Genomic DNA, 25,263 nt, shown 5'->3' with positions numbered 1-25,263 from the left:
TTGAGCAAAGCCAGTGCTGGTTTGGGAACTGCAAGGTAGAAAATTACAACTACAAAGCAAATTTGAGGCCACGGTGTGCTACACTCTGCATGCATGTATTGGGAGGCAGTTGGTGTATAAAAACATGTATTAACCAAAAAAACAGATTCAACCCTATTTTTTTTCTTTTCAAGAGCTCACAGTGCCTTTATCTTTCCTGAAATATGTGTTCCAAGAAGTTTTAAGCTTATATTTTTTATTCCTTTCAGTCTTGTGTACAGGCGTGCCCGAGAAATAGGAGGAAAAGGGAATCGCCATTCCATGGGAAATCCCCCATTTCAGCACGGCAGCCATTGCGAAATGCATTGAAAGCCAAAACTCTGATTTTTTTTTTAAAAAGGGGTAAAAATTTGCAGGATGTGGAAGATTTTTAGCTGGAGCACTGAAAAAAGAATTGTCTGAAATTATTAAATTGCTTTAGAGCAGGGAGGTAGAAAAGTTATTTTCAATATATATGATATTTCAATATAAGATATTTCAATAATATGAAGTATGAGAGACTAAAAATATTTACACTATTGCAGACTGAGTTGCATAGGTGAAAATATTAAAGCGGGTATTTTATATTATAGCACAAATTGAAATTAAATAATAAAATATGAAATATCTTTGTTAAATTGAAAGAAAATCAGATGAGCAGAAATTATCACATTTGGCGCTTGGGTGGGGGGTAACAAAATTGTATTTTCTGTCAAAAAATGGCACTTCAAATGCTGTTGCAGGGGGTCTACTCCCTTCCAAGTGATGCCCCCAGCTCAGCTCTGCCCTCCGTCCATGAGACGGGTGACCTTCCTCCCCATCACAACATGGACCCCTTGGCCCGTGGCTGAGCTTGGAGGGCTCCATGTGGGACCTGGTGAAGCAGGGGAAGGGGATTTGGGGACATTTCCCCCAGCATTTTGGGGCACATGGGGCTGGCTGAGGCAAACAGCAGATGACGGGGATGGGGTGATGTACAGCGGAGGATGCTGAGCCAAGGAGGGGATGCTCGTCTTTTCCTTGTACCGCAGTGATGGGGTTTTGTTCCTCCACTCAACAAGGATGGGGTGCGGGAAAGCACCAGAATCCTTGGGAAAACCCAGCCGCTTGCTGCGCTGCTGAAACGGGGGCCACAGGAAGGGCTCATGGGGGTCTCTCCCGCTAATCTCTCATTGTAATCTCATTAATTGCCCCTCTGCTCAAACAGAAAAAAAGGTAAAAACTAATCTGCATGTTTATTCAATGCTTCTTTCCTACTTCTCTGCAGCAATGCCAAAGTCGGGGCTGCGGGAAAAGCAAGACATTGAAAGGGAGAGGAAATCGCCTTTTCCGTTTTAAAAAGGCTGTGGGGGTCTGTGTTCCTCTCTAAGGATAGGAAACAAGAGTGTTTAAGCTTATGGACTTTTGGTGATGGGGGATGGAGAAGCATTGGTTTAAAACAGGGAGCTGGTTTAGGCTACATTAGTGAAAAAAAATCTGGGGGTGTTTAATTTTTTGATTGCTCCCAAAATGCTGACATAAAGCAAATATTTGCATAATTTTAGGTAGGCTTACAGGGATACGTTTCTGGTGCCATCTTAATTTCCATCCCTCCTGTATTAATAGCTTATAAAACTTCTGGAAAATCAACCTCCAAAATTTGCAGAAAAATAACACACCTGTGCACAAAACAAACCTACTTTGGCAGGTTTTTTCATTCTCCTTGAATTCTTGTTTTCTGAAATTGCAAGGGGTTGTTTCCAGTGACAATAAATGAACACCCATTTTGGTGATGGTAGAAATGGATCTGATGAAGCCAAATTTAAGTACAACTGAAAACCTGATGAATTGCTTCGGGGAGGAAAGAATTACTTATTTTTTCGATTGCTGAAAGGTGGTTAGCAAAATATTTTACTCAAAAAAAATCTCAACAAACCAGCAGCGAACCCCAGCCCCCAGAGATGCTCAGGAAGGGTGGGAGCTCATCCCGCACATCCCGGCGGCAGTGCTGGGTCCCGGCAGCAGGACTTGGGGAGCATGGTTTTATGGAGACATCCCGCCACCTCCGCTCTTTGTTCTGGTCGGGTCCTGTGTTTTGCCTGTCCCTGCTGGCCTCACTGGCAGCCTTCGGTGCTGGCTTTATCTCCAGAGGCACATCCATTCATATGATAACTCTATTCATACCCTGACAGTTTTTGATAGTTCATTCTTCTAACCCAGCCTGTTTGCCTGGCCAACACTCAAAATGGTTCCTCTGTCACAGAGGCGATTAACCCCTTCAGCCTTACCAGTCCCAAGGAGAGCAGTCAGATAATGCACTTGTATTACCTTCAAAATGAAACAAACCCCCCGTCCTGCCCGTGTCGGTGCGTGATACTCGGTATCATAAACAGCTGTGTAAAGGATGTAACTCCTTAATGGATCACATCCAGGCACACCAGTAAAGCCTAATGAAGTGTGTTGGCCTAGGGATAGTGGCCAGAAAAGTATTTGCCCTTTATCTGAAAACATCGGCAAAGGCAGTGCTGCTTTTAATAATCCCTTCCAAGGGCTCATCAGCCCTAGCCTTTAAAAATCAGGCCTCTCTTTCCCTAATACAAATTTCCCTGGCTTCACCTTCCAGCTGTTTGTTCTTGTTAGGCTTTTCCTGCAGGATTAAAGAGCTCATATTTTTCGGCTGTGAAAGTGGTAAACTCAACCTGTGCACCTCGCAGCCCTTGTGGGCATGAGCAGATTGGGCTCTGCAGGTTCCCTTCTGTGATTTTTCTTTACCTCCAGCCCTGGTTGTCATAGTTGTGCCTATGGTATCTTCTGCTCTATGTCCAGTTTCTCATATTTAAAATGCTTATTTAACCACATTGAGTGGCAACAGTGCTGGCTGCAGCTGGAGAGATGAATCCATCCCAGCTCCACCCCAGCATCAATGATGCCACAAGTTTCAGGGTCTTTCCTTGGATGAAATACCTTCTATGTCATGCACCTTCCTTGTAATTATTAAGGACTTTTGTGATATTTAATTACCAGTCATGTGAGATATTCAGCCTGTCCCCTCAAAGGTGGTTAGTATTGGTATTTTTGTCTGTGAAAATGTTCCATTTTAGAAAGCTATTTTTAAGAGAGCAAAGGCAAAAGCCTTTAAAAGAAATTATCTTGCTTTAAAAATGTCACTGGGGTACAAACAGCTCAGCACAGTTTAGGGTGGCCAACTGGTGCGAGAACAAAAATGTCCTCAGAGAAATTAGGGAAAAAGCATACGACAGCCTGAAAAACTGCCATGCAAAGCCCCTCCAGATAATCCAGATAAGTGAGCACATTTGTAAAACCCACGGTTCCCTAGTAAGGATTCCAGAGAGGATAACACTCAAAGCTTTACCAGGGCTGCAGGGATGCAGGGATGGGTGGGAAGGGCAGAATGGCATTTTCAGGGTGCTGCAAGGTTTGCCCTGGCTCTGATACAGGCACAGATCTCCAGTGCCAGGTTTGCCTGAGTCACGGTGGGTGGCATGGGAAGTGGCAGTGTGGGGTAAGAAATCCTCCAAATCCCAAACAGGCAGGAGATAACTGAGTGGGCATGCACCTTATGTGTGGGGAGTGAGATAGTCTGGGAAAAGGACTTGGGACAGTGTTAGCAGCTTACATGGCATCAGCTTCAATGTCCAAAAAATGCAGCAGAGGTTGGAAACCTCGGTGACTAAAGCTGAAAATGCATTTGTGTCTATTTTGTTATACCTGACAGATGTGAGAAAAGAGAAGAGGGAGTCAGGACTAGTGTGAGGACACTGGGACAAACCCCTCTGGACACATCTCCCCTTTCTTGGAGTCTGTACCACAGAGGTGTTGCTGACTGCAAGCAGAAGACATTTATTTTATGTCAGAAAACTCCCGTGTAATTTTTAAAGGCTGTCCCGATATTGCATTGCTGGTACCATGAGGTGTTTAGGCTGTCTCTGTACCTGAACTGCAGCTCAGAGGGAAATCCCCATTTGGGTGCAGGTCTGTTTCCTGTTCCTCAAGCTTCTGGCTTTGAGGACAGTGGTCAGGGATGCCAGGAGCCACCCTTTGGTGGTGTGGGAGTTGAATAGATCTGTTCTCACAGGGCTTTAACCAGATGAGATATGCAGGGGTGGCTGTGCCAGGCATGGGCTCCTCTCTGCTGATGGACAGGGCTGTGTCGTTGTACTGTCCCTCAGGCTGGGGACGTTGTGGCAGAAAAGATATGTGTGACTCCCAGACGGCCAAATCCAGACCTGGGGGCACCATTTGTGCCTCCTCCAGGGCCACAAGGACCCCAGTGCTCCTTCCCCAGCCTCACTGCAGTCTTGCTTCTTCCCCTGCGCACACTGGATGTTTCCATGGAATTTCTTGAATCCCTGACCTTTCTTACCCCTCCATCCCCAGGGCCTTCCCACCTCCTCCTCTGGCTTCTGCCCTGAATTACAACGAGCCCACTCACCCCTAGAGCCTAAAATAGTTCCTTTCCCACTGGCTCTGGGACCAGCGACATAGAAGTGTGGGCTCACCCCCACTTGGAGCCCTGTCCAGCCCCACACACTCATCCTCGAGCCCTGGGACAGTCCGAGGGGTTCTGACATTTCCAGTTTCAGCTTGCACTGGAACCAATGAGTGCCGCAGTGCCGGGGTGCACACCTGTACTGGGGATGGCTGCACACCAGTGCCAGGGTGCACACCTGTACTGGGGATGGGTGCCCACCAGTACCAGGGTGCACACCTGTACTGTAACACCCTGCCCAGTGGTGGGTAGCTTGTTTAATTTGGGTTTCCTACACCAGCATGCCCAGTTCTCCCTGTCTGTCCCCCTGCACACAAGCAGTCTCAAAGCGAGCAGGATACATGACCATTTTACATCTCTATTTTCTCACCTGTAGTTTTGAGAGGGAACATCTTTTTGTTGTTTGGCTTTTGATGTGCTTTTTTTTTTTTCTGCGAACCAAAAACCTGCCCTATAATTTCAAGGGTTTTAGCCTTAGAAATCCTTTATTCAGGGTGTTTTGTTTTGTTTCATTTTTTGCATTATTTCACAACACCTCAGTCCTACCACAGGTAGGTAATGTGCTCTTGCGCTGCACATTATCTTACATGATATCATGCAGGGGCTTGAAGGATCAGGTTGATAATTTTATTTTTAAAACCTGAACTGAGGCTTTTTGTTAGCACTGATTGAACAAACAAGCTTTCTTCTTACATCAAAGTGTCTCCTGCTCTGGGTATAGTGAAAAGGGGTGACCCTCTGGGCAGTCCTTATGGGCATTGCCGCTCCTGATGCATTACAAAATGATATAAAATTAAATGCAGAAAGTTCACAGCAACAATCTGGAGGTCTGAGAAGAAATCCTGAAATGGGAATTAGGGCACAGCCAAAAAGCAGCACTGCTTTCATTTGAAAATGTTTCTTTGTAGCTTGGTGGGTTTTTTTGGTTTTAGGGTTTTTTTTGTTTTGTTTTGGGTTTTTTTGTTTGTTTGTTTGTTTGTTTGTTTTGTTTTGTTTTGTTTTGTTTTGTTTTTTTGGTGGTTTGGTTTGGTTTGGTTTGGGTTTTTTTGTTTTGGTTTTTTTCCTTTGGTTTTTTTGGTATTTTTCTTCTCTGATTTTTTGCCCTTTTTTTGGTTTTATTTTGTTTTGTTTTCCAGCCTGATTCTGGCATTAGAAGTGTGGAAATCGAAAATTCCTGCCAGATTTGGTGATATTTCCTGGATCTACTTGCACTGCTTTTCTAACCTTCTCTGGGCAGCCAAGGCCGGTGGGTGCCAAGGGTAGCCCCATCCCCGCTGTGTCCTTAGTATGTGCAGCCTTGTGGATCAGCAGCTGCTGGACAAATCCTGCCTGGATCTGGCTGCTGGTCTGGCAGAGCAGCAACCCAGTGCTGACCCCGATCTGTGGGGAACATCCCTGCACACAGCACCCGAAAGGGGAGAGCTGAGCTGCCCGCCAGGCATGCTGCTCCTCCCTCTGAGCCCTACCCATTGGCCTCGTGTGTTGGGGAATAAATGGCTGGTTTTCACTCCTTAAAGATAAATACTGTCCCAGGGATCAGGAGGCTGAAAGCAAAGCTTCCCATCCTGTCCTCTTGCCATGTTCCAAGGCCAGTAAGACTTGACTTTGTGTCTCAGCTTTGCCCCCCCGATTTGGAAAGGTCAGGGCTGCCTATTCAGCCGGCCCTTGCATTAAATGGTGGGACACAAATAGCTGAGCCACCCTTGCCCCACCTGCCCCTTCCAAGTTCTGCCCCACATTGTGAGAAATTAATGCCACTGGCTCTTGTTCCCCTCCTCTCAGGAAGCCTCTTGCTGCCCTTTTCGCACTTTCTTCCCACTGTGGATAACCTCCCTGTGTCATTCCCCATGAGGAGGGGCTGGGGCTGTGGGACTGGTGTGGGCTGTGCAGACCTGCTTGGAGCGGTGGAGCTGAGCCTGCTGGTCTTTGGGTAGTGGGGAGCAGCCAAGCTGCGCTGGTGAGAGTTTAATTATCAATGCAAAAGGCATTGTTGCATGGGGGGGGGAGCCTTGCTGTGAATCTTGGGAGGCCTTTGAAGTTGTGATGGAGAGGAACTGAAGCCCAAGGGAACAGGGCTGCTCCCACTGACCCTTCCTCCCCACGACTGCACTACAAAGCCCCTGCCTAAGAGGGAGATGGTGGAGTAATTAGAGGGAGGACCACAGTGGGTTAACAATTAGTGAGGGTGCTCAGAGCCCTCTTTGGTCCCCCACTGTTTTTCCAGAGGCTGGGACTCAGCACATCCACCAGTGTGTCTCCCCCAGGCTTGTTCCACCACCCTGCCATGAATCCGGGGTGGGCTGAAGATGCACAAGCTCCCCTAGATACCACGAGCCTATTCCTGAGCCCAGGATGCTTGGATGTGAGACCCCAATGTGCTCCCACATCTGTTTGTAGGGATGCAATACATCCCTGCAGGAGCTGTGGCCACCAGTGAAAGTGTTCAGAAGGGTATCTAAGCACTCACTCTTTATAGATGATATAGATATAGATATAGATATAGATGTAGATGATAGATATAGATAGATATTGATATAGATATGATACAAATATAGATATTTATATAAATATATATAAGATAGAGATATAGAGATGATAGATATAGATATAGATATAGATATAGATATAGATAGATATATGACAAGAGATATATGGTCCCAAGTAAAAAGCACATCCTCTGGATGCTAATCCCAGTCTCAGCTCCCTCACTCATCACAAGCAGGATATAGAATTTGGTAGATATGGGTATGGAAATGGATTCAGATATAGATCCAAAAATAGAGATGTAGGTATGAATACAATATATACATACATCATATACTGATTTGCACACTGTGACTCCTGCGTAGTCTGTACGTATGAGGCTGCAATGTCCACTACTCATGCACCATTGCACGATGCAACTTTATGCAGCATGAGGGTCTGCCTTACGTGAGGCTCCATCTGCAGACCCCAGTTGTGCTGGGAAACGACCTGCTCGCTCCTAGGTGCTTACATTTGAATGGGCAATCAGGCTTGACAGCTTTTCCACCAGGGCGAGAATTTCCCCTGACACCTCCTGGTGTTTTGGCTCAATACGCCGAGGCAAGGCCAAGGCACAGAATAGGGAAACGACAAAATGGTGCTCAGGAAAACAAAATGGAGCTCACGGTTTGAGACTGATACGCGCAGACAGTCCATAGCATCAAAGAGAATTGCCCAGCTGTAGGAGAGAGGTCTCCCAAACCAGCACATTTTCTGAAAAATGTTTGAGCTGAAAGGGGTCCTTTGTGGTGGTCTTGCTCACCCTGTGGCTTCGAAGGCGGGCTCTGAGCAGCCGGGAGCCCACTGCACGGGGCTGAGCAGGCACTTGTCACATGAGGTGTGGCAGGTTCCCTCAGAGCTGGGCTGTAACCTGGGCTGTAACCAGCTGGCTTTTGGGAGAGCTTTGGTGTCCCCATATCGGAGCATGTCACAGTGCTGCTGGACGGACACTGGGATCCACAGGCGTGTGTGCCATCCCACGAGTTAACAGGAGCTCTCGGACACACAATGCCTTTGTGTTTGTGCAGTGCCTGCTGTGTGGGCTTAAAATGCAGGGCTCCACACACTTGGCTGAAGTGAGGGCATAAAAGAAACTTATCCCTCTTCCTGCGCAGAGGAATGAGTGGGATGCAAGCTGGCATAGGTTGTTTGGGAACCAAAGCAACTGAAAGGAGAAGACTTCTTCAGGTCATAATGACATCTCTGTGAGACTGAGTGATGACCACACAGTCAGGGTGGTGGGATGGGGTGTAGCAAGCCAGCTCCAGGTCCCACACACTGCTGGCAGACAAGTCTGGGGAACACCCCACTAGGTGCTCTCGGCATCATTCCTCATAACGCGATGCTCCCACTGGACCCCAGTCATGCAGGCTCCTCCTGCTGCCTGCAGAACAGTGGGAGGCAGCCACGTCCATTGCTGAGCATCCCAGCGTGGGAAAGAGGGTGCAGAGACCACGGTGGGGGGGGGAGAGAGGGTCTGCAAAAGCTGTCCCCTCCTTGCAACCTGCCTGCTGAGGGTCACCAGGACTGTGGTCCTGCACTGTGAACAGGGAAACTCCCAAGCCTGGGCTCCTGCTGGGTGAATTACCCAGGGAAAATAGGCAGAAAATCTTCAGATTAACAATAACAAATAAAAATGGATTTGAGATCTCCGAGGTAATTACTCTGTGTTGAGGGCAAGGGGCCTCTTTAGCAGTGGGAGCAGCGCTGCGCAGGGAGTGGAGGGGCTTGGCCTGCTGTTGGGCCAATGGAACCACACAAGAAACCCTGGAAATTCTTTCAAATTGTTCTGCTAACATTAATAAATGCCTCAAAAGCTCCTAATCTGCTCTGTCAGGAGCATGACGTCCGGGTGTTTCACAGCCAGCTCACGTCTCTGCTCCTCTCTCCTCCCCTCTCCTTCCCTGCCTGGTAATAGTAAATGAAAGTGGCACCAGCTCCTCGGGCTACAGGAACCAGCCTCATGCTGAGCCCAGGCTCTGCCGGGACTGGAGACACTGTCCTGATATGCCCTGTCCCTGCTGTGACAAGCTGGTCATGGCAACAAGACCACCATCCCTCCTGAGCCCAGGGACCAGCCCTGCCCTGTTGCTGCAGAGGGATGCTGTGACAAGGTGCCTCCAGGTCCAGTTTGGTGCTCCTCAAGGGTGAGGAAAGGCAGCCAGCAAGGATGATGCCTCCCATGGCACTGACCTCACTGGGTGGCTTCAGGATAAAGGGAACGGGGAAAGCTGGAGGCACTGGGGTCCCTGTGGGAGCCTCGTGCTCTTGGGGGTGCTGAGGCATCAGGGTCCTGGTGCCCGCTGCACCAAGGGTCAAGGCACCTCACTGGCAGCCTCCCCAAAGCCTCCATCCCGCTGGATCTGCACCATGGAGCTGGGGCTTGGGCTCCTTCCCCAGGTGCTGAGTGACTCGAGGTTATCAGGCAAGGCAAGGCTCTCCTCTGCCTGACGCTGTGGGATCTGGGCGTGGGGCTCAGATGGCTCAGAGGCAGCAGTGCCATGGCATCCTGCTTTCCTCCACTGCTGCCACTGCACAGGTTTCCATAGCTTCTGAGCACATTGGAAGGCATCCTCACCTCTCCTCCCACACAATCTGCTCTCCTCTTCCTGCAGTTTGCCTCTCTCTCCTCTTTAAGCCAGGCTCCTGGTGGGGAGGGGTTGGCTTTGATGGACTTCTCCAGTGGGGTGTCAGCCAGGACCATGGGGAGTCTCTTTGTGCTGGAGCTGGGCACTGCAGTGCGCAATTACAGCAGCTGCTGGAGTGCAGACTTCAAACCAGTGATGCTGAGAGGGAGCTGAGCCTAAAGGGCTTCCAGAGTAGAAGTGTCCAGCTGAGGATAAGACTCTTGCAATGCCCAGTTGCATCAGTCTTATCCCAAGGTGGGACTGGTGGACAACCTGATGCAGGGAGTTTGTTTCCACAACGCTTCCTTGCATTGCATTCCCTCCAACCTGCTGTTTGCAGCTTCCTCTCCTCCAAAAGGTCACACTGCTCTCAGTGCTGGGGCCAGGACTCAACTCCATCCTGAACCACCAGCTCTGGGGAGCATCCCTTGTTGCCATCCCCAAACTCCATACTTGTTTCATATCCAGCCAGGCAGTCCCTGAAGAAAGACTGATGGGTGGGAGGCGTTTTCAAGGGAGTGGCAAGTGAAGAGGGCTTCGTCATGGTGGCTCTGTTCCTCAGTCCTTGGGGATGGGGACAAAGCTTTCTAACACAGCTTTTGCTCCTGTGTTTTCCAGTGAACTTGCTAGACACGTCAACAATCCTGGGAGACTGGGGCTGGATGACCTATCCCTCACATGGGGTAAGTATTAAGCAACTTGGCAGAGGGGGACCCCAGTGGGATGGGCCACCATGGGTCACTGTGGCAGGTGTCAGGGGATGAGTAGGGAAAGGACATCTCAGCCCTAAGTCAGTGCTGATGAGGCAAACAGAACATGTCTGTTGGGAAAATGCCAGCCTGATGGACTAGCAGAGGGATACAGCTGATTTGGAAATGCCATTTAACCCTCCATGTCCCCTGGTAAGGACCAGGCCATCACCAGGTCCTGAACTTTGAAGGGACTCAAGAGCTGGGACATGCTAAGAAGTGTCTCATTCCTCACTGCACTGGGTAAGCATCAGGGGAAACAGCCCCAAGTGACCAGGAAGCTCCCAAGCACCTGGAATCCAAGGAATTTCTGTGAAAACTGGGTAAGAGGGGAGCCTCCCCTGTGGATCGCATCTTGCAGGAATGGGGGTGCAAACTCACAGCCCTGTGGCCTGTCCAGGAGGGATGGTAGCGTGGTGACCCCCACGTGAGCCTGCCATCTCCACTGGCTGGATCCTTTCCACAGGCTCCCCTGACTTGCATTTCCATGCCCAGGTTTTCCTGACACAGTAGCTTTCTGGAAATAGTGAGTTTCAGATGTCAGGGTGACCTGGCTGGAAGGATTTTGCTCATTCATTTAGTGAACAGAAACAATCCCATAAATACCCACGGGACCAACTGCAAGGCACAGTGGGGCTTTCTGCAGGCACAAAATGTGCAAAATTGGGGTGCCTACCTGGCTGTTGCTGCTGTGTTGATTTTTCATGTCCGTTCTTTTTATCCTCTCTCTGAACTAAATGGTCCTAATCTTTTCAATTCCACCTCCCACAGAAATCTTCCCAGGCCTCTAATAATTTTCATTGATCTGTTGCTTGAGACTTTCAGTCCCTGCACTGTTTGAGCAGGAGTGATCAGAACAGTGAATTCATAATAATACCAATGATCAGATTTCTATCAGACTTTATCATATATGTAAAGAAATTAAATCGCTAACTCAACTCTAATTTTAGCAGTTAGTTGTTGCAATGATGAGTATCCTGGGAATGTAAGAGATTGAGAGGTACAAGGTCAGAGGGGACTGTGGAACTAATGTGATGTGATCTCCTGCATAAATACGGGCCTTCAGATCTGTCAATTCATTCAGCTCTCAGAGCAGCCCAGCTTTGAGGAAAAAAACATTCTTGGCTGCAAAATTGCTGGTGCTGGTAAATCCCCCAGGTCCTGTGGCGATGCTGTTAACGTGCCCCTGTTAAAAACCGATGGTACGAGGGTTTGTCTGCCTCTGGTCTCCAGCCAGGGGACCTTCTTCTGCCTCTGCCTGGATGAGGCAGGTGCTGTCCTCCTCATGGCTGCCCTTGGCTGTCACTGCTGTCCTGTCACTAATCAGCTGTCATCTCATCCCAGCCCTGCTGCCAGACTGTGGCATCCTGGAGGAGTCTGACACACATTCAGGGCTTCCTCTGCTCCCCTGCAAGGGAGAATGTTTCTGGGATTTTCTGGGAGACAGGGCTGTTTTCCATTGTCCACATCCAGTGTTCTGTCCTTAATCCCTCCCTAGGCAATTCCTCCCCATAGTCAGACCATCTGCTGCTCGCAGATTATCCTTCTGGATGACCCTGTGCCCAGGCCCTTGGTCCCTGTCAGGAATGCAGATGGGATCCATTGCATCATTGAGGTGATTTGGGTGAGGATGAATCCACCTGAGCTGGCTGTGCAGGGCAGGGCCTTGCACTCCCAAAGCAGCAAAAGGATTGAGCCTACAGGAGCCTCATTCTCACCACACCAGGGACTTCCTTGGCCAGCTAAGGTGCAGCATCCTGTGCTGGCCATTGACAAATCCAGGGATGAATCCAGAGCCCCAAGCCATTTGGACTGTCAGCTGTGACTGTCAGGTGACACAGGGGCTGGGGCTGAATCTTAGGGCTCTCTACAGCAGATGCCCAGCAGTCCTTCACCAGCAGCTCTTGAACACTAGTACATCTGAATTCTACATCTTATTGGTGATGTTTATTAAAAATAAATAATAATATAATGAATAATCTATATAATAAATGAAATAAAAGAGTAAGTACTTTTACTCTCTCTTTTACAGTAAGTATTTACTCTTTTAAAAAGAGTAAATAAATACAACAAGGAATAAAACAAAATTGTAATACTGGATGCCAAAAAAGTAAAAGAAAACCAAAAAGGCTCACAAAATTAATTGCTGTGTAACACCCAACACCAGAGCCACCTCTTGTCCATGCTGCTGAGTCCTACAGGACCTTAGTCAGTCGTGGAATAACTCCATTGTGCACTTACTCTGTGCTTTTGCCCAAATTGTGGCCCTGTTATCGACAGGATGACCACATACCTGTGTGGAAACTGTCTTCAAACCCCTCAACTTTGCATATCTTTTTCCAGCTGGATGTTTTAATGGCTCCTCTAAACACTTGTCTGGACCATGGTTCTTCCTCCATGGGCCATTGTATCACTGATCTGGAAAGCACATGTCATTCCTTCCCCTCCATGCTGGTCCTTCACCTCCTTTCTGAGTAGGCAATTTGCCCTCAGATCTGTTTGCTGTCCCCAGGAGATGCATTATGGTGCTGGTGTCTCAGGGAAGCTGGTGTAGAATGCTTGCTGTCAGTGCCAATGCTTTGGCTCTGAGCAGATGCCTCCCAAGCAGCCCCTACAGAGCAGTGCAGGCTTAGGTGGAGGAGATCTGGTGTGAGCCCTGCACTAAGAAAGGAGCTCCCTTTGCTGGTCACCATCTGTGCCCCGTGCTTTGGGTGTCCCTGGGGCTGTCCCTGCCCACTGCCCCGTGCCATAGCTTTGGAAGGCCTGGGCTGGGGTTGTATAGAGGCACTGTACTGTGAAGTCAGATTTTCACTGAGGTAGTTTATTTTTGCTGCCATTTCCTTAATTTAGATACTCTAGCTGAAAGATTGGTGGCAGTGCCCCCCATTCCTGCTACCTCCCAGCTGTGCTGCCTGGGCCACAGTGCAGGATTTCCCCACAGCGTCTGCTCCATCCGTGGACAGGCACAGACAGCATCCTCCTGCCCAGGGACAGCATTGCTGGCTGAAGTCATGTTCGTTTTGCTTTACCCACATCTCCATTCCCCCAGGGCCACCACATGGGTGACAGACAGTGGGAGGTGGGTAGCTCGACCTGGGTCTTTTCATGGCACTAAGCAGCACAGAGCCTTGGTCCCCAGCCTGAGGAGCTCCAGAAGAGGACTTGTGTCTGCTAGCTCACTGCCTAGTGCCCTGTGTCTTGCCATGTGGCACCTGCAGGTCCTGTCACACCTGGGGATCCAGAGGAAAGGCAGCAGCTTCAGAGGCTTCTTCCTCTGACTGGGAGATCCTAGAGCTACCTGCACAGCCAAGGCAAAACTGGAGAGGTACCACTTGCAAAGTCCTGATGTTTTCATTCACCTGTGGGCAAGGTGAGCTTGCCTCACTGGAAGGTTACTTCCCTCTCTGGGTTTGCCACGGCCAGCAAGAGCAGAGGAGCAGGAGCTGGGAGCAATGGGCACAGTGAGGGTCAGCAGTGCCGTGGTCCCTGGGGAGTGTCAGGCCATCAGGGAGCCATGCCTGGCCTGTTTTGACATTTTCTCTTGACAGACAATTAACTGAGGGGTAATTGACTGTAATTGCTGCTCAGGGGTTTAATTGCATCCCCCCCCTCACCTCCACCCCAGAGACACGTGCAGGAAGCAGAAGGGTCACCGGGAGCATCCCTGTCCCGCAGGCTGCGGTTCCTCTCAATTATAACTTCAAAGGGCTCCCAGGAGCTTTGCAGTTTGCTCCTTTCCCAGAACAATTCCCTTTGCATTGAAAATTAAACTCTTATCAGTGTGGTCAATTCCTTCCCTTGCCATGCCTCCTGTATCCCAGTTCTCCCCAGCAAAACGCCCCAGTGCCCCAGTGCCCTTCTCTCCCTTTTCCTTGCTTGGCACATGGCCTGCTGGATCAGAGGGAGCCTGATCAGCCCCTTTGCAAATTGCCTTTCTACTGACTAATTAAAACACTGATGAGATAAGTCAACATATTATTAATAATTATTGTATCGTCTACTTTGATTTACAAAGTCAAACAGGAAATTATTTTGTTCAGACACAGGGTATCCAAGGAGCTTGAATGATGCCTTGCAAAAGCTAATTAGAATGGGAGCACCTTGAGTGCTGGAGGAAGGCCCACCATGCTGCCCATGACTCCCCATCCACCCCCAGCAGCACCTTCTGTGGTAGCCCCACAGTTTCCCTCTTGCTGCAGGGGCTGGGGTCAGCCCAGAGAGCTGCTGGGCATTGTCACCCAGGCAGCTGCCCCAACATCTATCACAGAGTCATGGACTGTCCTGAATTGGAAGGAGCCACAAGGGTCATCAAGTCCAACTCCTGGCCCTGTACAATCCCCAGAAATCCCACCTAGCATGCTCCATGTTGGCTTTGTTGGTGGAATCAGGAATGAACTTCAGAGGGGTTTGGAGCTCCCCATCCCTGCCCCTTTGCTCCTCAGAAAGGGATGTATCCTGAGGCCCCTGGGCACAGTTAGCCAAGGGTGCTCCTCCTTCGTCCTACAGTACCCAGAGAGAACACTGTCAGAAAGGCACCAGATCTGCTGGAACCCCCAGCTGAAAGCACAGACACGGCCACAGGATGGTCTCCCAGCAGTATTTGTGCATTAAGAATGGGGATTTCAGCCCTGGGACTGAGCTATTCACAGTGCCATGCCTACACACCAGGGGACTTTTTTTGCCTGGGTCTGATCCTGCAGCCAACAGCCAGTTCATGGCTGGGATGAGCCTCATCTGTCAGGGAGCAGGGTCTCCCTCTGCCCCAAGCTCACTCCATAAAATCCCATCCCCAGTCTGGGCTGTGCTGTGTCCTTGCTATTCCACCCCCCTCCAGGTTCATCTCTTCTTCTCAGAGCACCAAGAGATATTGGGGCTCTCCCATGTGCCTAGGCCATGTCTGTGCTCTCCCTCACTCTTATGTCCCTGGTGTATTTCTTGGGTTTCTCTTCCAAGCTAGAGCCTCTACCTGGATCCAGAAGTACCAGCAAGTTACAGCTCAAGCTGTGGTGAAATTAATTTTCTTTGGGGAAAGGAAAAAAAAATGTAGGAAGGGAACATTGGAAAATAAAGATTTAGACTGGTAATTGAGATAAAAGCTCATCTCCCAGTGCTTGTTCAGTAAATCCTGGGTTATTGCTAATTCCCCAGATGCTGGTCACTACCAGTAGTTAATCACCTGCAGTGAGGCTCAGGGTAGTTAACTGCCTGACAAATCCCTCCTTAGGCACAGCAGTGACTGATTTCTTGGGGATTATCTCCATTAAGGCCTCCCATCTAATGATTTATAGCTTCAATAACAGCCTTCTCTTTTTTCCTCTCCCAGTGACAATGGCATAAGGAGGTGCCATGGCATGCTGGGAAGGAAAGTGCTGGATGTCTCAGTGGCCACAAAAGCTTTGCTATGCCAGGCAGACCTGGCATTCCCTCCTGGAAGCTGTCCCAGGGCTGGGAACACTCATTCCTTTGCACTGTAAGGATGGAGGGAGGCTGAGCTGCTGCCCCAGGGGGACACAGTCTCTCCTCTGCTCCTCCTCCTTCTCCTCTGCTGTGCCACACAGGCCCTGGGAGACTTATAAGACCTTACTCAGCTGCCCAAATATCTGGTGTTTGCATCTCTTGCCTTTCATAATCTGGCAAATATTTTATAACTGGTGTTGACTTTAATTTAAACTATTAGGCAAACTCCTGAATGCAGATGCAATCACATCATCCCCCAGCGCGTGCGCTCACCACGTTAATTATGATGTCCTCATTCCCATCTCACTGGGGGATCTTATCACACTGGTGGGGCCGAGCTGAGCTTTGGTTCATAAAACCACTTCAGCCCATGAACTGAGAGCCAGCAGTGCCTGCGTCGTGCATGGTGCCTGTGTTCTTGAACCAGTGGTACCCAGTGTCACAGAGGTCCCCTCCTGCCCACAGAGCCTGGAACTAAGGTGAAACAAAAAAAACCCTCCAGTCATGGGAATTCCTGAAGCAGGTCCTTCCATCTCCCTTCTGGTACCTAAAAGGGCCTACAGGAAGGTTGGAGAGGGACTTTTTGCAAGGTTAAGCGGTGATAGAATAAGGAATAATGGCTTTAAGCTGAGAGAGGGTATATTGGATTGGATATTAGGAAAAAATTCTTCCCTATGAGGGTGCCCTGGCACAGGTTGCCCAGAGCAGCTGTGGCTGCCCCATCCCTGGAAGTGCTCAAGGCCAAGCTGGATGGGGCTTGGAGCAGCCTGGGACAGTGGAAGGTGTCCCTGCCCATGGCAGGGGGTTGGAACAAGATGGTCACTTCCAATCCAAATCATTTCTCAGATTCTATTATCCCAAAGGCCCTGTACCTCCTGGAACCTGGCAGGGCCTATGGGACCTTGGTTGCCCTGTGACACGATGGGAAGATGAATCTATCACATCTGAGCCACAAGCTCAGGTAGCCTGCCTGCCCCATTCTTAGAGCACTTTCCCTGCAGGCCAAGTGTGGTATTTTGGGCTGGTCTCAGACTGGGATCCCAAGTGCCCTTGGGACAGAGCTGATAGTGCAGCTGCTGTGCAAAACAGCACTACGTTTGAAAGAGTGATGGTGCATATGCAGACTCTCCAAATTCACCCCAGAGGGTGGAGGTGTGGCTGATACCAACTGTTGCTGGTACTTGGAGGTGGGCATTTATCTCCTGCTCTGTCTGCAGGGAGGATGCTGCCAGCTCTGGGACTGCCACAGGCATGTGGGGACGTGGCAGCAGTGAGCTCCATCTCCTCTGTCAGATTTGGGAGAGAAGTGAATGTCTGGAGACCAACCAGATGAGCTGGAGCCAAAGCATTTTGGTGCGCACAATAACCTCATCTTTCCCTTGCCAGACCCTCGTAGAGAGCCCTGACTGCGCAGGCAGTGCCGAGGGGAGATGGCTGTGCATTGTGGGGGACATCCCTGCTCACCCCCACAGCTCTACCCTCACACCCTGCATCTCCTCCCGTGCACAGCTCTGCTTCACTTCCCGCGGGAAACTCAGCAGGGAAAAGACAGGAAACAGATGTTGCGTTAATTTGTGCTCAATTAATTTCGACAGTGACTTCCACCCCGTTGTAAGCACCGCAGCAGCCTGAGCACAGTGGTGTGGGAGCAGGGAGCTCCTCTGCTCTGCAGCGCTGCTGGGGCTGCGCCAGCCTGCTGCTGCACACGCTTCAGCACCCTGTGCCCCCGATCGAGCAGCAGGGCAGAGTCCTGGCTGTCCCAGCACCTTTGACAGGCTGGTCCCTGCGCGTGGGAAGCTGAGGGCTGCTGCCCTCCTCCCTCCGGCCAAGCACACCTGTAGCCTGGCCCCTTTCCAGGTTGTCCACCTGAGTACTGGAGTGCAGGACATGTTTCCAGTGATCCCAGCAGGAACCTGGGCATTTCTGGGAATTCAGAAGACAATTTTTTAAAATGCATCCCAAAACATTTTTATTCTCTGGGAATGGTTTGATTTTGACCTCCTTTGCAAGCATATTCCCCTTAAAATGAGCTTCCATTGTAGTTTGCACCTGGAGCTGCTGCCTTTTCCAGGTTCCCTTAAGCTCTTTAGGACAGAGAAGCAGAGTTTTCTCCTAAATGCAGGAGAAAGCTGGAGATGCTGGAGAAAACTGAAGATGTACATGACTGCAGTGATTGCTCTGATCACCATCACACAAGCAGAAGGCACGACAACACCTCTCCAGAAGTAACAGGTCAGGGAGGTCAAACAAGGAAGGACATTCCCATCTGAGAGGTGAGAAGGGAGTGGACTGTTTTACAGGTATCACTGATACCTCTTTCCTGTATCTCTTATGCTCTGGAGGCGTGCTGCCCTCTCCTAGCTGTGCCCTGTCCCTGCACTGCTGGCAGTCACACAGAGAGGCTGGCGGGTGCCTGTCCCAGGGATCTGCACTCTTGCCAGCTCCCACATCACTGGGGTGAAGGCTGCAGGCTCACCTCCTTTGAGCTGATCATCCTTCTCTTGGGACTGCTGTTCTGTGTCTAATGAAACACAAGTCACCACTTGCATAAGAAAACACCATTTTTGCCCTGTCAGAACAAGCCTAGAGGTTTATTTTAAAGTACTTATAATGCCAACTAAAAGATTTGTTTTCCTGCTCTGTGCAGCATGGCTGGGGATTTACTTGGCTCCCCCAACCCCCACAGACAGCTGGGTACACACAGGTGCTGAGGTGGGGGCCTGCTCCCTGCCAGCTTCCAGGCAGAGCCAGGACCCCAGGAAGGTGCTGGAGGGGGATGCTGAGGCTGGGGGAAGAAAGGTGGTGATCATTTGGAAGGCAAAGGAGCAGGAGTGCCAGTGCATTCCCCAGTTTCTGCAGCATTGCATCTGAGGCTGTCCCTTACAGCTGGACTTGGGCATGGGGGTGGGACTTCAAAGCCTCTTTCTAAGTTTGGGGAAAAGCCACATGGTTTGAAGTTCTCCTCTGCTCCTCTTTCTCCTCCCCTTCTCTCCTAAGAATTCAGGGGTCCCAGACCCATCAGTGGAGGTGTGATTGGAGTACCTGGTTTGTGCAGAAATGTGAGCTAAAGAGGTGGTGAGAAGCCCCCAGTGCAGTGAAAAGTCTGTGTCCTGGTGAGGCATTTGGTGAGAATGGAGAGGGAGACACGAGGCAAGACTGAGCCCCCAGAAGTGTCATGTAGCTCCCAACAGCTAAGTTCTACTTGTTCTTCAACTATGGAACTCATATCCAAAATATCACTACTTCTTCTCACTTCCTATCACTTAAACCCACTTAGCATCCCTCCCTTGTGTGATGTCCCTGTCCCTCTAAACTCATCCAGACCACCCTCCATTGTAATCCAGCTTGCTGCAACCTGCTTTTGCCAGTATCTCCTCCCCAGGTTTGCCCAGCAGCCACGGGTATATGGAATTTTCACCCCTGAGCTGTCAAGCCATGAATGTCCCAGTTCCCAGAGCCAGCCCTGATCCAGCCTCTCAGCTGGGTTGGGCACTGTGGGCTCACACTGAGGAGCCACACTGGCACCACCTTGAAAGGAAGAAGAGACCTCTGAGCCGCCATGAGTCCACATTTCTTGCTGACAGTCCTGTGCTCAGTACATGCTTCCCCTTCACCCTCTGGTACCCACCCTGAAACTCCTTCTCCAGATGGAAAACACCAGTTTAGTTTGTTCATGGACAGTGTATGAGCTAGCAGAGATCCAGGTGAGCACAATGCAGGTGGTTCCTGCTGCTGCTGGAAATGACAGCACCAAGAAAAGGGACTCGCAGACATGACCAGGAGGGTTTGGAGCCCTGCCAAACACACATTGCCATCAGCTTCTGCCAGGACCTCAGCTAGTGTTCCTTTCTTCAAGCAGGGCTGCACCTCCCACTGGGCCACTGCCCAAATTAGTGCAGCTAACGAGTGCTCCTCATTTCCCTTTGCCCTGTGGCAGCAGTGACCTCCCATCCAAACACAGGAGCAGAGGGGTGGGAGATGTCACACACTCCTGCATGCTCCCTGCTGCCCCAGGGGTTGGGAACATCTGGAATGACCTGTTTTCTCTGTCCTACAGTGGGATTCAATCAATGAAATGGATGAGTTTTTCAGCCCCATCCACACCTACCAGGTCTGTAACGTCATGACCCCCAATCAGAACAACTGGCTCCGGACCAACTGGGTCCAGCGGGACGGAGCGCGGCGGGTCTATGCAGAGATCAAATTCACGCTGAGGGACTGTAACAGCATGCCAGGTGTGCTGGGCACCTGCAAGGAGACCTTCAACCTCTACTACATGGAGTCTGACCGGGACCTGGGCACCAGCACCCGGGAGAGCCAGTTCCTGAAGATTGACACAATCGCGGCAGATGAGAGCTTCACCAATGTGGACCTGGGCGTGCGGCGCCTGAAGCTGAACACAGAGGTGCGGGGCGTGGGGCCACTGAGCAAGAGGGGCTTCTACCTGGCCTTCCAGGACATAGGTGCCTGCATTGCCATTGTCTCGGTGCGAGTGTACTACAAGAAGTGCCCGGCTACAGTGAGGAACTTGGCGTCCTTCTCCGAGGCTGTGACCGGGGCAGACTCGTCCTCCTTGGTGGAAGTGCGGGGGGAGTGCGTGGGCCATTCGGAAGAGAGGGACACCCCCAAAATGTACTGCAGTGCCGAGGGAGAGTGGTTGGTGCCCATCGGGAAGTGCGTGTGCAGTGCTGGTTATGAAGAGCAGCGGGATTCCTGCATGGGTGAGTGCCTACTTCGTGCCTGCAGTGCCTGCAAGGGAAGGGGTGGCTGCAAGGGGCTCTTGCCTCTTTGGGGAAGGGCTGAAGACAGAAGCCTGCTCACAGAAACTGGGACAACCAGTCTCTGTGGAGGCCAAAGGCTGTCCATGCCTTTGCTGGCTGGCTTCATGCTTTCAAAATATGTGGCTGGTATGACTGACAAACTCCCTGGGAGTTCCTGTGGCTCCGACAGGTCCTGGTGCACAGGGCAGGGCTTTGGGATAGGGACTGGCTGGCATCAGGACAGGGGCTGCTCTGGTTCCATCTTTCTGTACCATGGACCACTGGCCAGAGATCCCAGCTCAGCTGGATCAGCCCCCAGCCCCCAGCAGCTCTGACTGGTGCTGATATCTCTGGTGTTCTCCAGCAGGGCACTACTTGGCCGCTCCAAAACACCCACTGCTGGAATGGGTTTAAAAGGGGGAAAATAAAAAAGGAAAACACTGAGCTTTCATGGAACAAGGTCATTGCCTCCATCACTCACCTCCCGGGGTTGCTGCAGAGCCCCTCATCCAGGGCTGTGGGGAGGCTTCCCAGGGACCCTCAGTGCCACTGGGCAGCTTCGAGCTGCCGACTGAACAAACTGTGATAAGGAAGTGGGGTGACCAGCAGCAGGCACAGGGATGTGTGTATACAGAGCACGGGCTCCCCGAGAGAGCCCTCCACACAGATTTGTTTGCTCTCTGTTTCTTCATGGGATGTGTTGAGGGGGAGCAGCACAAATATGAGTGCGGGGCCTTTGTTTGAGTTTCGTGGTAACGTCAAGTGGAGCGTTTGTCTTAGGGAGGCTTGACTCAAGGTTAGGACGTCCGACACCAGACTGGAATGGATCCAGGGGCTGCTGGGACCCAGGTCTCCAGTTACAGACTGGGAAGGATGGGCAGAATAAATGCTTTTATCTGAAACTCCTCCTGTCTGTGACAGTCAATTTGAAAGTTGTCCTGGGATAGATCGAATAACTCAGAAAAGGTCTTCCATCATGTTAAAGAGTGGGTGCAAGATGTATGTGGGGCCAGGCATGTGCTGCTGCAGGAGGGGGCACTGGCATGGGCCTCCTGGCTGGCTGTGCCAGCCCCACCACTACAAGGAACTGCAAGTTGGCTCAGACAGACAAACAGCCCTTCCCAATACTCCCCTCCAGCAGTCCTGTACTGCACACTCTGCCCCAGGACATCCCCACCCCAAAGGTAGGAGGCTGAGCAAGGCTGTGGCATTGGTGCTGGGCTCTGCCTGACTCATTTTCACGTGATTCCTTGGATAGGTTTGCTCTCTCCTGGCAGTGAAGCTGTGGCAGAGCCCCTTCTCTGCCCTCCTGCCCATTTCTGGTGGGATTGCTCCTACCACAGGCATGGCACCAGAGGAAGGGTGGTCCAGCATGTGTCCCCAGGTGACCCCACAGATGGACTCAGACCCAGCAATGTTCTCTGGTAAAACTCTCCAAGCCTTGTGGCATCAGAAACAGGACAGAAATGTCACTGGACTTTCTCTGACCTCAGTGTTGTCTCACCCTCCTGCCTTCCCTGTTCTGTTTTTCTGGCTCCAGCACAGTTTGATGAACTGACATCACAGGGGCAGCACCTCCTTTCCTGCATCCCCTTTGGTGGGGCAGCAGGACATATATTTACACATGAAGGCAAACAGATGCAAATCTCTGATCTTGTGTCTGACTGGGGCAGAGTTCATTTTTCAGGCTGAAAAGTGCCTTTCGGGGATGATTTATAAGCCCAGTGGATCTGTTGGAGTTGGAAATTAGCCGTTTTAATTGTCAGGCAGACAAAAGCAGGATTCTAGTGGCTGTCGCCCCAGCAATTTTTCATTCTCGGTCACAGGGATGAGATGGTATAAATCACTCCTTGTGGCCCTAATAATCTTTCTATAAATATCAGGGAAATTCATTTTTTGCTTGGGGAGAGGAGGTGTGGAGGGGGAGAAATTAGAGAAGATATTTTGCCTCTATGGCAGTGTTTAAAATATGATTCCAAATTAATTTCCTTCTGCCTTTCACAGCCGGACGCCTTATTTGTCAAAGCTAAAGATATTTGAACAGTGGAGGTTTCTTCCCCTCCTCTTTAACATTCATTTTCCTAAGGACCTGCCAGAGTGATGGAAGACAGCTCAGGAAACCAGACCATAGCCAGGGCTGTTCCCAGCCCTTCAGAGGAGAAGTAAGACAGTGCCACAGACCTGGGAAGGAAGGGGTGAGGTGAGACATGGTGAAAGATGTGTAGGAACATCGGGAACTTCTTTGCCTCTCATCCCCATCACAGAGTTGTAGAATCCCAGACTGGTTTGGGTTGAAAGGGATCTTAAAGCTTATCCTATTCCACCGTCTGCCATGGGCAGGAACATCTACCACTTGACCAGGTTGCTCCAAGCCCTGTCCAGCCTGGTCTTGCAGGGATGGGGCTTTGCTGACATCTGTCATGTTGGATCCTTTGTTGACCTTTTCTGGGGCAGGGGGATGGTGGCTGGGGTCTCTGACTCCTGCACTCATCTCAGCAGGATCCACATTTAGCCTTGCTTTGATGTCCTGCTGTTTGCCATAAGGAGGTGAGGGGCAGTTTCCATGGGATTGAGGGGGCCAGATCTCAGCCCGGGGCACTGGGATCAGGATCATCTGAGGGTGCCAGCTGGCTTGGCATTGAATGTGTCACAGCCCCCACACACCAGACATTTGTCCCCATATCTGTGCCTAATGCCTCTGCCAGATTCCTCTCCAGAGAACCCCCTTCTCCAGATGGGATGAGGCACATGTGCTACAGTACTTTACTGGACAGAAATGGGACTTGAGCCGGAATTCCTACATCTGTTGATGACATCCTGGGGTCTGCCAGCTCCTAACATTCTCAGCATTTAGTCCCACAGCATCTTGTGCCACCCCAAGGATAAAACTCCTCCTGGCACAGCACAACCCACTTCTTTTTCCCTCTGTTTTCAAGGTTCTGAAGGACTTTTCTTCCCTCACCCCCTAACCCACAGCCTTGGACTGCTCTTTCCTCCTTGAAATGCAGCAGTCTACACACGACACATTAACATCTCTTACACACAGCAAATAGCAACTGCTCTGCCTAAACAGCAGAATAAGCAAGAGCAGGAGGGAAAGGGATCTGTCCCAGCAATTTATCAGATAAGGAGACAATCAGCATAATTCACCTTATTGATATGCAGCTGCTGTGCAGGACAAATAGATACCCATTTCAATAAGGTCAGTGCAATTAGAGGGATGGGAAAGGGGAGCCTGGTTGTGCTTCTGTGGGCAGGGAAGGGCACGTAATCCACCTCCCCAAAGCCTGAGAGCTGGGCCATGAGTACCCTGTCCTGTGTGTGGATGGATGGAGAGGTGCACATGGAGGGTCAGGCAGGTGGGGGCAGTGGCTCTTCAACCACATCCCTCCTACCAGCCGTGGTCAGCCCCTCTTTGGGGAAGTCTGTCAGGCTCCTGAGCCACCAAGACCTTGGGTTTTGGTGGCGGTCCTTGGTGGATAGACCTTGGTCCTTGGACCATGTAAATCCATGGTCCTTGCATCAGGGTCCCCCTTTTGAGTCAAGTCTGAATTAATTTTTGGGCTGCATCTCTTACCAGCTATCAGTGAGCAAAACTTCAAGTTGGGCTAAAATCTGTTCAGCTGCTCACAGGTTGTACACACAGAGGGAGTTTGTTTGCAGCATCAGCAGCAGTGCCATGGCTACAGATCATGGTGCTGCTCTCTGGGAGTTGACACAAACCCATCCAGCATCCAGCCATGGGGAATCCCAGGAGCACAGAATCTCCCAGGAAGGGTTTTTGTTAATAATCCAGTGCAAAACAGGGCAGGCCCTCTTTCCTGTTGTCAGAGTGGGTGGATGAGCCTTTGGCAGAAATGCCACTTCCAAAGAGCTTCTTTGTTGAATATCCATGGCTTTTAGGAGACGTTCAGACATTTCTCTCTGAAGTTTGGAAACAGGCATCTTATCCTCTGGGTGTTCTGGTTGCTCTGGCTGCTTTCCCTCTGTTCTTGGGACCTTCAGTTTGGCTGTTCCCTTTAGATGGAAAATGGTGGTGAGGGAGCAGGAACTGAGCAATTCCTAATTCCTGCTCCAGCAGCCCATTTGTATATGAGGATGGGTGTTTGTAGCCTGAGTGACAACAGCGACCAAACACAGGTCTGCTGTGTGTGGCTGAATGAGGATCTGGCCCTGGGTTAGATTTTACCCAGCTCTGCTTCAGCAAGAAAATGGCCTTTTTCCTCTGGACAAGAGAAGAGAGGGACATTGCCACTGCTGGGACCCTCTCCCTTCCAGCCCCCAAAATGAAGGAGAGGTGGGAATAGATGAAGGACTGCTGAGCTCTCTCGTGCCTCCTGTGGTACACAGCTGGTGGAAATGGATCTGGAAAGTCTGGTTAGCAATCTGGAAGCCAGTTAATTTTTTCCAGTTGGTGGGATTCATGCTGATGAACCAATCAGCAGATTTAATGTACCTTAAAACTTCCTTGTGGGCAACTTTAATCGAGCAATTAAAGCACCACGGCATTGCTAATTAAGAGGAGAAAATACCCAGCTTGGTAATTATGTGCTTGTGAATACAGTTCTGTATCCATGGACATTTATGAAGGAAGTCCCACAGCTGGTGGGGCAAGGGGGGAGCAGAGCTGTGTGAAATGA

The 25,263-nt window shown here is 50.5% G+C and overlaps 1 protein-coding gene across 1 annotated transcript in view; it reads left to right on the top strand.

The window, feature by feature from the left end:
• EPHA8 (EPH receptor A8) overlaps positions 1 to 25,263 on the top strand; it is a 50,729-nt gene that overhangs the window by 2,246 nt on the left and 23,220 nt on the right. Inside the window, exons 2-3 of the mRNA XM_041463411.1 lie at positions 10,276 to 10,340; positions 19,921 to 20,584. Coding sequence (XP_041319345.1) covers positions 10,276 to 10,340; positions 19,921 to 20,584 — 729 coding nt within the window. The remainder of the gene's footprint in view (positions 1 to 10,275; positions 10,341 to 19,920; positions 20,585 to 25,263) is intronic.

The sequence above is a fragment of the Pyrgilauda ruficollis genome, unplaced genomic scaffold (genome assembly GCF_017590135.1).
Source record: "Pyrgilauda ruficollis isolate IOZ18807 unplaced genomic scaffold, ASM1759013v1 scaffold165, whole genome shotgun sequence".
NCBI classification, from domain to species: Eukaryota; Metazoa; Chordata; class Aves; order Passeriformes; family Passeridae; genus Pyrgilauda; species Pyrgilauda ruficollis.
This window is presented reverse-complemented; position numbering and strand designations above follow the sequence as displayed.